General features: G+C 39.1%; 1 protein-coding gene across 4 annotated transcripts in view; it reads left to right on the top strand.

Moving 5' to 3' along the window:
- Positions 1-13147, top strand: part of LOC139452994 (protein mono-ADP-ribosyltransferase PARP14-like) — a 75928-nt gene that overhangs the window by 20381 nt on the left and 42400 nt on the right. For all 4 annotated transcript variants that reach the window (XM_071234622.1, XM_071234621.1, XM_071234620.1 and 1 more), the window contains 6 exons: positions 2157-2444; positions 3092-3355; positions 5119-5358; positions 8825-10567; positions 10927-11427; positions 12515-12639. In XM_071234622.1, the coding sequence (XP_071090723.1) occupies positions 2157-2444; positions 3092-3355; positions 5119-5358; positions 8825-10567; positions 10927-11427; positions 12515-12639 (3161 nt within the window). The remainder of the gene's footprint in view (positions 1-2156; positions 2445-3091; positions 3356-5118; positions 5359-8824; positions 10568-10926; positions 11428-12514; positions 12640-13147) is intronic.

Raw genomic sequence — 13147 nt, 5'->3', positions numbered from 1 at the left:
AAGAACCAGCTGAACTGAGTAAAAGTCAATTGTTTTTTTTTTCAAAAATATTTTTTGTGTTCTTATTCTGTGCCTGTTTATAATGTTGGCAAGGTCACAGATCAGGGTCATTATTCCTTAATTCAAAAAGGGCATGTAAAATTCAGGGGGAAAGTAACATGCACTAGACATGAATTACATTTGATAAACAGACATGCTAGATTCCTACTATGAAACACATAACATGTACATCATGTTTATTGGAATGTTAAAGGAATGTTATTTTATTGTCTTTTCTTCAGTTATCAGATTATTTGTTTCTCATTAGTTAAGCTAATGTTCCATAGATTGTAATGGAACATAGCCTTGTGGATCAAAAATGACATTAAAGTTTTCAGAATTGATGAACAGTAACTCGGAGCTGATTCACATGCTATATTTTTCTTAAGTATGTTACGGATGTGTGTATATGACCCCCACTACAATACATGTGTGTATATGATACCCACTATGTTACATGTGTGTATATGATGCCCACTTTGTTACACGTGTGTATATGATACCCACTATGTTACACGTGTGTATATGATACCCACTATGTTACACGTGTGTATATGATACCCACTATGTTACAGGTGTGTATATGATACCCACTATGTTACACGTGTGTATATGATGTCCACTTTGTCACACGTGTGTATATGATACCCACTATGTTACACGTGTGTATATGATGTCCACTTTGTCACACGTGTGTATATGATACCCACTATGTTACACGTGTGTATATGATACCCACTATGTTACACGTGTGTATATGATACCCACTTTGTTACACATGTGTATATGATACCCACTATGTTACACGTGTGTATATGATACCCACTTTGTTACACATGTGTATATGATACCCACTATGTTACACGTGTGTATATGATACCCACTATGTTACAGGTGTGTGTATGATACCCACTATGTTACACGTGTGTATATGATGTCCACTTTGTCACACGTGTGTATATGATACCCACTATGTTACACGTGTGTATATGATACCCACTATGTTACAGGTGTGTGTATGATACCCACTTTGTTACACGTGTGTATATGATACCCACTTTCTTACATGTGTGTATATGATACCCACTTTGTTACACGTGTGTATATGATACCCACTATGTTACACGTGTGTATATGATACCCACTATGTTACACGTGTGTATATGATACCCACTATGTTACAGGTGTGTGTACGATGCCCACTTTGTCACACGTGTGTATATGATACCCACTATGTTACACGTGTGTATATGATACCCACTATGTTACAGGTGTGTATATGATACCACTGTGTTACACGTGTGTATATGATACCCACTATGTTACACGTGTGTATATGATACCACTATGTTACACGTGTGTGTATGATGCCCACTTTGTCACACGTGTGTATATGATACCCACTATGTTACACGTGTGTATATGATACCCACTATGTTACACATGTGTATATGATACCCACTATGCTACACGTGTGTATATGATACCCACTATGCTACACATGTGTATATGATACCCACCATGCTACACATGTGTATATGATACCCACTATGCTACACATGTGTATATGATACCCACTATGCTAAACATGTGTATATGATACCCACTATGCTACACATGTGTATATGATAGCCACTATGTTACACGTGTGTATATGATGTCCACTATGTTACACTTGTGAATATGATACCCACTATGTTACACTTGTGTATATGATACCCACTATGTTACACGTGTGTATATGATAGCCACTATGTTACACGTGTGTATATGATACCCACTATGTTACAGGTGTGTATATGATAGCCACTATGTTACACGTGTGTATATGATAGCCACTATGTTACATGTGTGTATATGATGTCCACTATGTTACACGTGTGTATATGATAGCCACTATGTTACACGTGTGTATATGATGTCCACTATGTTACACGTGTGTATATAATAGCCACTATGTTACACGTGTCTATATGATGTCCACTACATTAAGGATGTGAAGATATGATACCTACCACATGTTCAGATATTCATAGACCTTGACTGGGTTGTAAAGAAACTGTTTGTGAAAATCTACTTGTACTACTTGTGAATGTGTTAGCGTGTTATGTTTTCAGTTGTGAGGAGGGTTCTACAGAAGGCACCACTTGTCCTAGAAAAGAAAACAATTGAAGTCTCTGAATATCTCCCTTCCAAACAGCCAGGTTTGGTTACCATGGATACTGTCTTGAAAGGAGAGAAAGAGGGAACAGTTGTGAAAGTGGAGAAATATGGATCGAAGACAAGTGATGATGTACTGACCATGTACTTCGAGAACAAGAAGAGGAGTGGGGGGTCTGACGTGAAGAAGGTCATTGGGGATGACCAAGAACATGCAAAATATGTTGTTTTTGGAACCAGAGAAGGTATAGTTTCCTAATGGATTATCTATTCAGATTTGTTAAAACTGTTTAACAACCTCGGACAAATGTATCAGATAGGACCTTTGGTGGCATATGTCTTTGAAAATAATCGGTGAAAACACTCATCAAATGTCTGTCTGTCAGTAATAATTTAATTGTCTACATGAAAGACCCAATGGTATAAAAACATTCAGCACAATTGTATCATTTTCAAATTGAGTACCTGTTTTTGTTAGTTAGACATGTATATCTCTGTTGTGAGTTTATGTGACTGCTACACACTTTGGACAGCGCTCGAACAGATACAATTAGATGTCATCTGAAGCTGCATTATAAGCAGAATTGGTGTAGAAAAACATTGATGTAAAAATACCCAATAGACTGGACCCAAGGGTGTAAATATGTTGGATTCCCAAGGAAAACTATCAATATCCAAAATGGTGACTTGAATTGTTTGGTGCCCTGTGATGCTAAGTCAAAGATGCAGCAAAAGTGCACCAAATAGAAAGTAACTATTTTATTTTATTCTGTTGATTGGCATTAAAAGTTTAAGCAATTATACATGCATATATCTATTGCAGGCAAATGTGTATTGTACAGCTTTGGTATATTATTACATACTTTTTTCCAACCCTGGTTTTGTTTGACAGAAGCAGAAGCTGTTGTTGCCAAGCGACACCACACTGTGGATGGGCACAAGCTGCTGGTGAGTCCGTACAGACCCCCTACCCCTCCTCCCCCTCGGCCACAGTATCATGACAGATTCTTCATCACCGGACTCCGAGAGAAGACCACTAAAAAGACCTTGATGAAGTTCCTGAAGCATAAACTGGCCTGTCATCCCAAGGATCTTGTGTACGGGGAGGAACCTGGATCTGTTCTTGTTAATATAGAAGTCACACAAGGATCACTAAGTTAGTAAATTATATATAAATATATATGTATATATATATTTGGGACCATTCACAAAATGTTCTGTGTATGATCAGAATTCAATTCATAAGTACCTACAATGTATTTATCACCTTGACATTAACAATTATATCATGGGTCTTCATCTGTCATCTGTCCGTCTATTAGTTTGGACTTCAGTTATAAGTCTGTTCTTCTAATACACTGAACGGTTCAGCATGTTCAGTATCACTTTCAGCTCATCTGATTGAAAGTCAAGGAAGCATATGTCGTGGCCTGTTTATCCATGGTCCATTGTAAACATCTTCTCCTGGACCAGCAAAGCTGAAATTTTACAAACTTGTACCCACCAATGATGTTGAAGAGGTTCCAATTGAGTGAAATTTGGTAGCGTAAATGAAATCCGAAAAATGTGAGCGGTCTTTGTTCACTTTTATGAAACTTTGCATTTTTGTCTCCAAAATGACTATCAACAATAAGATGGCCTCACTGCACACTTTGGATAGCCGAAATGCCAACTTGAATATAAACACAAACATATATTACCCTGTCATTCAAAGAATAGGAATTACACAATAGGCATCCGGTGAGTTATCACTGCTGGGGTCACAAGTTCTACCAACTCGTGTCAAACTAGGTATCATTGATCACTCCAGCAGTCCAGACAGTCACCACCAATGCAACACTGCATCAAAGGCCGACATGACCCAACATGTACCGATAGGCTTCACCACACTCGCCAGATCTGTAGCCTTTGTCTTGTCATCTGCCTTCAAGTTTTTTATACCTTCTCTGCATAACAATCAGAGAACTGGTGTTGGTTTAATCGTTTTATTGCCTTTGAACTTCCTTAATGCCAATCAACAAAATAAACATTTTAACGGTGTGTTGTTTATAGAAAACACTGTTTAATGTTGGATTATTTATTTCTGAAATAACTGCCTTTCTTTTACTTTTTCATGTATGTAGATTACAAAGACAATTTTGTCGTGATACATCGTTCAATCATTGAGAAAAACAATTAACAATATTTGTGGACTACCAACGCCTTCATTTCATTTTACCAAATGAATTTGGTTGACATTTAGCATCTTGACTAAATATCCAGATGAGCTACAGTTCCATGACACTACTTTTACATATTCAACAGAGTCCAGACTCCTTAGTAACCATTGTATTGAACCTTTCATAAGATGTTTAAGAGTAATCCTGCTTTGCCTTTCTTGACCTCCATTGTGGCTTTTTTTTTTTATAAGATTGTGGATGCCCTCTGATTAAGGTCAAGGTCACAAGGAACCCAATGATCAAAATATTCAATATCATATTTTCTTATGTCTTGTTAATGCTTACAATATTGAAAGAGATAGACATGGGCAGAATGTTAACAAGCAATCTAAGATGACTTCGCTCTTATCTGTCAAAAGAAAAACTGTTGAATTCCAGCCAATGATTTTTCTGACTATGCAAAGGATTTTCTCTTTTCACACAGAAAACTCATGCCTGGCATATAAGTATTGATTATAGCTAAGATTTACTAAGGTTCTAAGTACAATGCCTTGGCCAAGACTGGTACTTGGAACATTGACTCCAGACCTGTGGAGCATCGTTGTCTTCTGTATGGTAAACACATAGTAGGTAAGCTAAAGTAACGATGGAATATTGTTTGTTCTGTCACCTTTGGCTGTGATCACTTGATCAGTAAGCCAGAAAATAAGACATTGTTTCACCTTAACAAAAGTAATATAATCTGCCTTTCATCTACCAGAACTGAAGAAGATGGAGCGTGTGTGCCGGAAGCATCCCCTGGAAGGGGCGTTCCTGGAGCTGTCTGCAGTGCCGGTCTCCAACTGTATCCAAGTGACTGGCATCACGGCCAGCACATCCGCAGAAACATTACAATACTACTTTGAAAGTAAAAGGGCAGGCAATGCAAAAGAACTCTCTGTGATAAATGTGAACACAGAAGATCCAAGACATGCCATCGTCCATTTTGAAGACCATTCAGGTACATGTAGTGACTGAATTATTTCTCACCCAAATGACTATGCCCCGTTCTGACAAAGTTTGTCATGTGATATAGAAACTGATTCTGTCTGTCACATTACTTTCTAGAGAGTAAGTCACAAAATATTCACATTTCTTTGTGCAACTTTGTTTTTGCTATTAAATGCATACGCACCAAGCAATTATTGACATTTCTGATATATACTACTCAAAACATGTTAAGGGTTACAAAATTTATTGATGATATTTTGTTATAATACAGAGAGCAAATATTTTAAATTCATTGTAATACGAGGTTCATTCAATATATAACCAGCCTAAGCTATTTATCAGATCTTAACGGTGGCATGCTTGTCATGTGCTGTGCACCAATGTATGTCACGTGCATAGACAACGTTTCAATGAGGAAATTGTATTTGAAGTCACACACGTGATCTGTAAAGATGGCAAGGGTAGATTCTGCCAAATTTTCGTCACAGGTTGAATACAGGGCTGTTATTAGGTACCTCTACTTAAAAGGGAAACCGGGAAAGGAGATACATGATGAATTGTCAAATGTTTATGGTGACAGTGCACCTTAGTATGCAAAGGTCAAATTCTGGGTTGAAGAATTTAAGAGGGGTCGGGTGAACCGGGAAGATGAGCCACGCCCTGGCAGGCCTGTAGAGGTGACCAATGACCAAACCAGTGAAGCTGTGAGACAACTGGTTGTCAAAGACAAGCGAATGAAGGTGTCAGAAATGGCCAAGGCCTTGGAGATTTCAGAGGGAAGTGTCCATACCATTTTGCATGATCGTCTGGGTAAGAGGAAGCTGTCTGCCCGATGGGTCCCAAAATGTCTGAGTGATGATCAGAAGGCTGTACGTGTGTCAATGTGTCAGGCACTTTTGACGCAATGCAGTCGGGATGCAGACAACTTTATGGAGAGAATTGTTACTGGTGATGAAACCTGGGTACACCACTATGACCCAGAAACCAAAGAACAGAGTAAGCAGTGGACTGGCTTTCCTTCACCCCGTCCCAAAAAGTCAAAGACTCAACCATCGGCTGGCAAAGTCATGGCAACCATCTTTTGGGATAACAAAGGGGTCTTGCTCATTGACTACTTGCCACGTGGCCAGACTATTAGTGGAGAGTACTACTCCGATCTCCTGGACCGTTTGCGGACTGCTATTCTTGCCAAACATCGTGAAAAGATAACAAAAGGTGTGCTGCTCCAACATGATAGTGCCAGATTGCACACCTGTCGACTTGCGGTTGCCGCAGTGAAGCGGAATGGGTTCAAAGTATTGCCTCATCCACCTTTCTCACCAGACCTGGCACCAAGCGACTACTTTCTCTTCCCAAACTTGAAGAAAGAACTGCATGGACGACATTTCCGGTCCGATGATGAACTCACGACAGCAGTGGAGGGGTGGTTACACGAACAACCCCATAGTTTCTATCACAACAGGCTTTTAGCTCTCACACATCGCTGGACAAAGTGCATAGACCTCAGTGGTGATTATGTGGAAAAAGAAGAAGTGCGGCGCAGTAGCAAATAGGTTAGGCTTGTTATATATTGAATGGCCCTCGTACAGTTTGGTAAGTTGTGAGTACCAGAAACATGCAAATCAATTTAGTGTCAAACAGAACTGTGCTACACACGTTCACCATGTCAATACCGGGTGACAGCACCTCGTGCTTGTGAACAGTTGATGCTCCGTTGAGGCATGCTGTCGATCAGATGTTGAAAGAAAGGTTGTGGAATAGCCTGTCACTCTACCTAAAGGAAGTGGGCCAATTCTGGAAGGGTATCAGGTTGCCTATGATTGTCTGTCACTCATCTCCCCAACTCATCCCATGCATGCTCAATCGGTGCCAAATCAGGCGAGTATGCAGGCCAATCCATTCGTTGAATGCCTTTTGGATTGAGAAAATTATTGAGTCTGGGGAGTACACACCCCCAGTGATAACGTACCCAGGCTCTGTGACTTGTGCACCAGACTCTGCATGCTGACCCATGACGTTGGAGAAGGGGTTGTCCAACTGCTTGCTGTCGAGATCGAATATTGTTGGCTCGCAAACAATTCTGTATGGTCTGGTCCAATACCTGAATACAAGTTGCATGTCGCAGTTGATCTCTCAGGTGTCTAGCTGTGACGGTGCGTTGAGGTAGTGCCATGTGTAGGATATACTGGTCATCGCACTGTGATGTTGATTTTGGCCTACCAGAGCGAGGACGATTCTCTGAATGGAATTAGTGGCTTGGAATTGCTGTTGTCGTTTATCAAACTTTTTGGCTACAACTGAAGAATTCTTTAGGCCACACTCCTCTGAATAACCATCCTGCAGCTACGCAATGGCTCTTCCTCTATCAGCATTGCTTAGTTGACGTCTGACCATGATGAAATTTCAAGTGAGTACAACACGATCATGGTAGCGATTTGTATGCCCCAAATGTTCACAGACGACGCAGTTTGCAGGTGCATTGACAAAACAAAAGCATGATGACCGGGCAACACTGTGTTCCGGCGATGCACACAGTTTCATTAACCCTTGTTTTTCAGCTTGAATTGGTGATTTGTCAAAAGATTCTCAGTCGTTGTGGTTGCATAGTGTGTATGATTTGCACTCAATGCTAAGCTTTAGGACACCGATTTGTGATTAGAAATTTCTAATTCCTATGTTTTCAATGTCAAATTCACGATCCTGCAGGATTATATGTTTGACCATTAACTTGTTTTGTGTAGTGTATTTTATTCAAAATGTGATAACTCTGTGTTTGTGTTTGATCATTTTGGCCATTTGGGTTATGTACATTAGATGAACATCGGTTAGATGAACATTCATTGAAAATTTGTTTTGCTGTCAATGAATGGCTTCAATTAAATCAAACAAAGACAACTTCTGGACATTATTGTTTCCTCATATAACTGACAAGAACTGGTATGCATGCCATTATTAAAGTATCAGGTCACATGTACAGAACGAAATTGTGTAGACATCCGGACAAGATTTCCAGATAGTGAAACAAAAAGATTAAAGGCCTAATGTTCTACAGTTTGAAGGTTGATTCTCCAGTGAACTCAAAGTAATAAAAGACAGTACATGCTTAAGTGTGATAAAGTAGAATAAAATTCAATTAAATGTTGATGAAATAGATCATATTAAGAATATACATGTTAATGTTTTTTTACTGAATGTGAGAAGTTGGATATATCTGTTCTTTCATTTGATAAGAATAAGTTTGTTTTCAGTAAAATAGTATTATACTGTGAATTATTATATCAATTCTGTACCACATTAAGAAAAGAGAAAATATTCGGCCAATACTATTATTATCTTGTCATCTGAGAGAGACAGAATCAATATTTGTTTCCGTCACTGATGACTGTATTTTCCGTTTTTTGCAAAAAGGTATGGTTTTTCACTGTCGTTTTCAGAATAGATGAACTCTTTATTAAGTGCAATCATTCGTGTTTCAGTGATACCTGAGATTTTGGACACAACCCACAAGTTAGATGACATGGCCCTTACAGTATCCCTGTACACTGAATGTCTGGGATCTGGGGGTGGACACAGCAATCCCACATGGTTCACATTGCCACCACCAATTACTTTACAGAATGTTGACTCTTACAAACTGCAATTCATCAGAGATTCTCATCTAAATATGAAAAATCTACAAAAGCAGCTGAAAGATGGGTGCGCTGATCTGAAGCTTGAGTCAGATGATTCTGTGATCCTTAAATGCTGTCTTACTAAAGATATGCCTGATGCAAGAAACAAGGCTAAGTCTTGGAAGAAAAATGCAACTGAGGATTTTGAACATTTTCTTTCCCTTCTGATCACTGAGAAGGTAAATGTCCTTCAGGAGGTTTGGAATCATGTGATGAAAGAGGTTGAGAAGATGAAAATTTCCAAGCCAGATGCAGCAAGACTTTATGTTTTTGATCAGTCTCAACTTATAGTTGTTGTCGGTCACAGGATGGTTGCAGAAGGACTGTCTAAACAGGTGAAGGACGTGGTAGCCTCGGTGGAGGGAGATCATGAGCGGAAAAAGAAGGAAATTAAGGAAACAATGTCAAGTCTGAAGTCATGGCAGTTACAGCTACTGCTTGCTCTTGGGTTCCCAGGTGATATGATGAAGAAATATGAACACCTGAAGGTTGAAATTAATGTGAACAAGAAAGAGATTATTTTCATAGGATTAGTTTCTTTTGTGAAATCTGCAAAGGTTGACATGTATGAAACAATGAATGACTTCAAGCAGACATCTTTGCCCAATGTGCTTGATGCCCAGATGATGCTTCTTCATAAGAAAGATGTCAGGGGTTACATTGTGAAGAAACTGAAGATGAAACATCTGGTTGGTGTCTGGGAGGCAGACAAAGGTAAACTGTATGTGTATGGGAGGACAGACACTGAAGCTGCAGATGTTGTAAGAGTTCTGAAACAATGTGTGGTCCAGCAAGTCATCAACCTGGACCCGGAATCTGTCCCACTCTTGGCCTCTCCAGACTGGAGGAGGATCTGTGATGACCAGACACAGAACAGAGGGGACACTGTGAAGATCATCACAGCAGAGGATAAGTCTCATATTGTCATAGCTGCTATAGATGAACTGGTTGCTGGGGTGGCAGAAGAGGTGAACAACTTCATCACAGAATACACAGTGTATAGCGACACTGTCCAGTTCCCACGGGGAATCCAGCGGTTCATGACTATGCATAAAGATACTGAAATCAAAGATCTTTCGGAAAAATTCAAAATATATTCTGTTAAGATTATCTACCAGAGGACATCTGGTGATTTTACAGTGAAAGGAACCAAAGATGGATTAAGAATTGTAATGGGGGAATTGGAAAGACTTTCCCAGAATGTGATATATGGTAGCCACCTTTTCAACAAACCAGGGATTGCTAAACTGATCCTATCTGACAAAGGAGAGGCTGATATCAAAAGGATTGAGCAAACAGAACAGTGTGTGATAGAGCGAACTTATGATCCAAATGAGCGGACGGTTTATGGTAATACACGGAAGCAAAGGGGTCTAAGAACAGTTACAGGAGGGCCTCGGACCCAAGCCACATGTGACCTTGGGTCCGGCCGTACTCTGTACATGTGCCAAGGTGACATCACACAGATGAAGGTGGGGGCTATTGTTAATGCAGCAAATCAACATCTTTCTCATGGCGGTGGATTGGCCAGAGCCATTGTTGATAAAGGTTTGTATAGTTTGGTTAACCGAAACATCCATTGAGAGTCTAACCTACAAACTCCAGATATTATCTGATTACAGTCGGTGTTTAATCCATGACAAGAGATGAAATATGACTGAGTGAGGAAGTCATGGAAAATTCAGTCTTTCCTAACTGTGAACCAAGCATTTATAAATTAATCATTGACAAATTCATTTTTGATAACAATTATAACAGCAGTTCAGTTATCAAAGAATTTTGAGGATATTTGCCTAAATATGAGTTTGTTCTAAAATATCACTTTAACATTCATTCTGTTTTCAAGAACTCCTTTTGGGGGCATATGAATAGGTATGTTAAAAAGTGTGTTGTTGATCTTCTTGAAGGTGGCAGAATTATTCAAGATGAAAGTGATGCTATCAGACGGAAAGATGGTGATGTGAATGTCGGAAAAGTAGCTGTGACCAGTTCTGGAAATCTTCCCTGCCAGAAGGTCATCCATGCTGTAGGACCTATATGGTCAGGTGGGAAGAATGACGAGGAAGGACTCCTTCAAGAAGCTATATTTAATAGTCTTGAGATGGCTGATAGCTGGAAACTTCCTTCTATTGCCATCCCAGCTCTAAGCACTGGTATCTATAGATACCCAGTGACAGCAGCAACTGAGTCTATCATTGATGCAGTACAGATATTTTTCACAGACAATCCAGGTAGCAAGGTGATGGATGTCTACGTGTGTGACAACAATGTCAACACTGTTCAAGCATTTATCCAGGCTGTGAAGAAAGTTTGTGGTGCCGCTAAAGTGGTTTCTGTGAACCAAGGTGTGGTAGCTGCAGATGAAGAAGATGGACAACACAGATCCCAAAAGAGATCAAGGAGACCAAGTGAGTAAAATGTATCTTTCATTGTGTTTAATGAGCTATTGATGATCCATTGATCAATAACAATCAACGATCAATCAGTAGACCTTTCTCGATCCAATGATGGCTGGAACGTTTGCTGAGTCTAGTGCTGAGCAACAAACAAACACAACAGTAAATCTGGTCTCATTGCATTCCCGCCCTGAATGATGGTTCTTGTTCCCCAGTCGGGAAATTACACATCTTGATTTGCCAAACATTCAGGCTACATTCGCCCCTCTATCAAAACAGCAAATTTGGCATTTTGTGTGTTCATTGAGATACAGTCTCTGAGGCATTTTTTAGCATGTGCTCAACACAGTTGTTTTAGTGATTGTGAGTTCCCCGATGGGAGCACACATTTTGGCTTCTGTGTGCACGTTCTGTTCATGCATGATTTAAAATTTCATTGTGATTTAGATGTTGCGTTCAGATGCGACGTGACGGTATTGTAAATGTACACCTCAACAATAGCTACATTCAGATCACTAGTTCCCTTATTTATTGTTGGTAGTATATATAACCACTGCTCACTTACAGGGCAATCAATGTGAACAGTGCCTTGGTGCGATTTATATGAAATGGACATGGAATCTTACCTATAAACCTTATTAGACTGTTTTCTAACTTAACTTACAGTTTTCTTTAGGATATATTCTAGTCAGAAGCTAAAGAAAATGAAAGTTGCCATCAAAAGAGCTCCTTTGTCCAGCATTTAAGCATACATTGTGTGTTAATAAAAAAATATCACCGTGAGCTCAATCTTGAAGACAGAGTAAACGTTTGATTTTTAAATTCTTTTCTTTCAATGCGACATTTTGGTACAAAATGCTAGTACCTTTATCAAGGAAATAATCACAACTGAGTAGGATATCAAAGAATATATAATTTTATTGGCAGTGACATTGTCTAATCAATATCATGCCTTTGTGACCTTAATTGTGTTTCGGAGGGTCTCTTTTGCATAAGTGACATCACTATCATCAGATCTTTGCACTGTTTATTGAAGAAATATAACAATCTCATTTGGTTATATGTAATCTTTATTAACATGAGGCACTTTTTTTGTAAGGGCATTCTAAACAACAGTATGCTTCTCCAGAGAGTGAAGACGCATTCAGTCGAGAGAGGGAGGATGCATTCAGTTCCTCAAGTATTCCGATAAACATTGTTTCTGGAGAAATAGCTACAGAACAGGTAAATGATTTATTCTGATCCAAGATTTCCAGTGTAATAAGCCCAAAGTAGTTACAGATGCAGAGCTATTTATATCAGGGATCATCATAAAGGTTCACAGACATCTGCCGAATGTAATTACTTTAGAAGAATGGGTAGGTGGTTGAGAGTCTTGTTAACGTATTTTCTTGAGTATAGTGTGCACTTTTTTTTCCAAAAAACACAGCTGTGTAGAAGGGGGTGCACATTATACACGCAATAATGAGTTTTGATGTTTTTTTCCCCCAATGGAAAGACATTACCGTGAGGACGTAACACCGGAAATACCATGTCAACAAATCCATACTAAGTACGCAAATTAATCATGTAATTAAACTGTCTGGCTATAAAAAGTGTTCTTTGTATATCTGGACTTAGAAATCTCTGTTTGTAACTTATTTCATTAATTCTATTCAAATTCCTTTTTAATATTGTTTTAATTATTTTCGGCAAAATTGTATGTGAAGCGATAGGTACTCAAAAAAAATTA

This window comes from Haliotis cracherodii, unplaced genomic scaffold, assembly GCF_022045235.1.
Source record: "Haliotis cracherodii isolate W230 unplaced genomic scaffold, xgHalCrac1.p SCAF_9, whole genome shotgun sequence".
Lineage (NCBI taxonomy): Eukaryota > Metazoa > Mollusca > Gastropoda > Lepetellida > Haliotidae > Haliotis > Haliotis cracherodii.
Note: the sequence above shows the minus strand (reverse complement) of the source record. Positions and strands in the feature narration are given on the sequence as shown.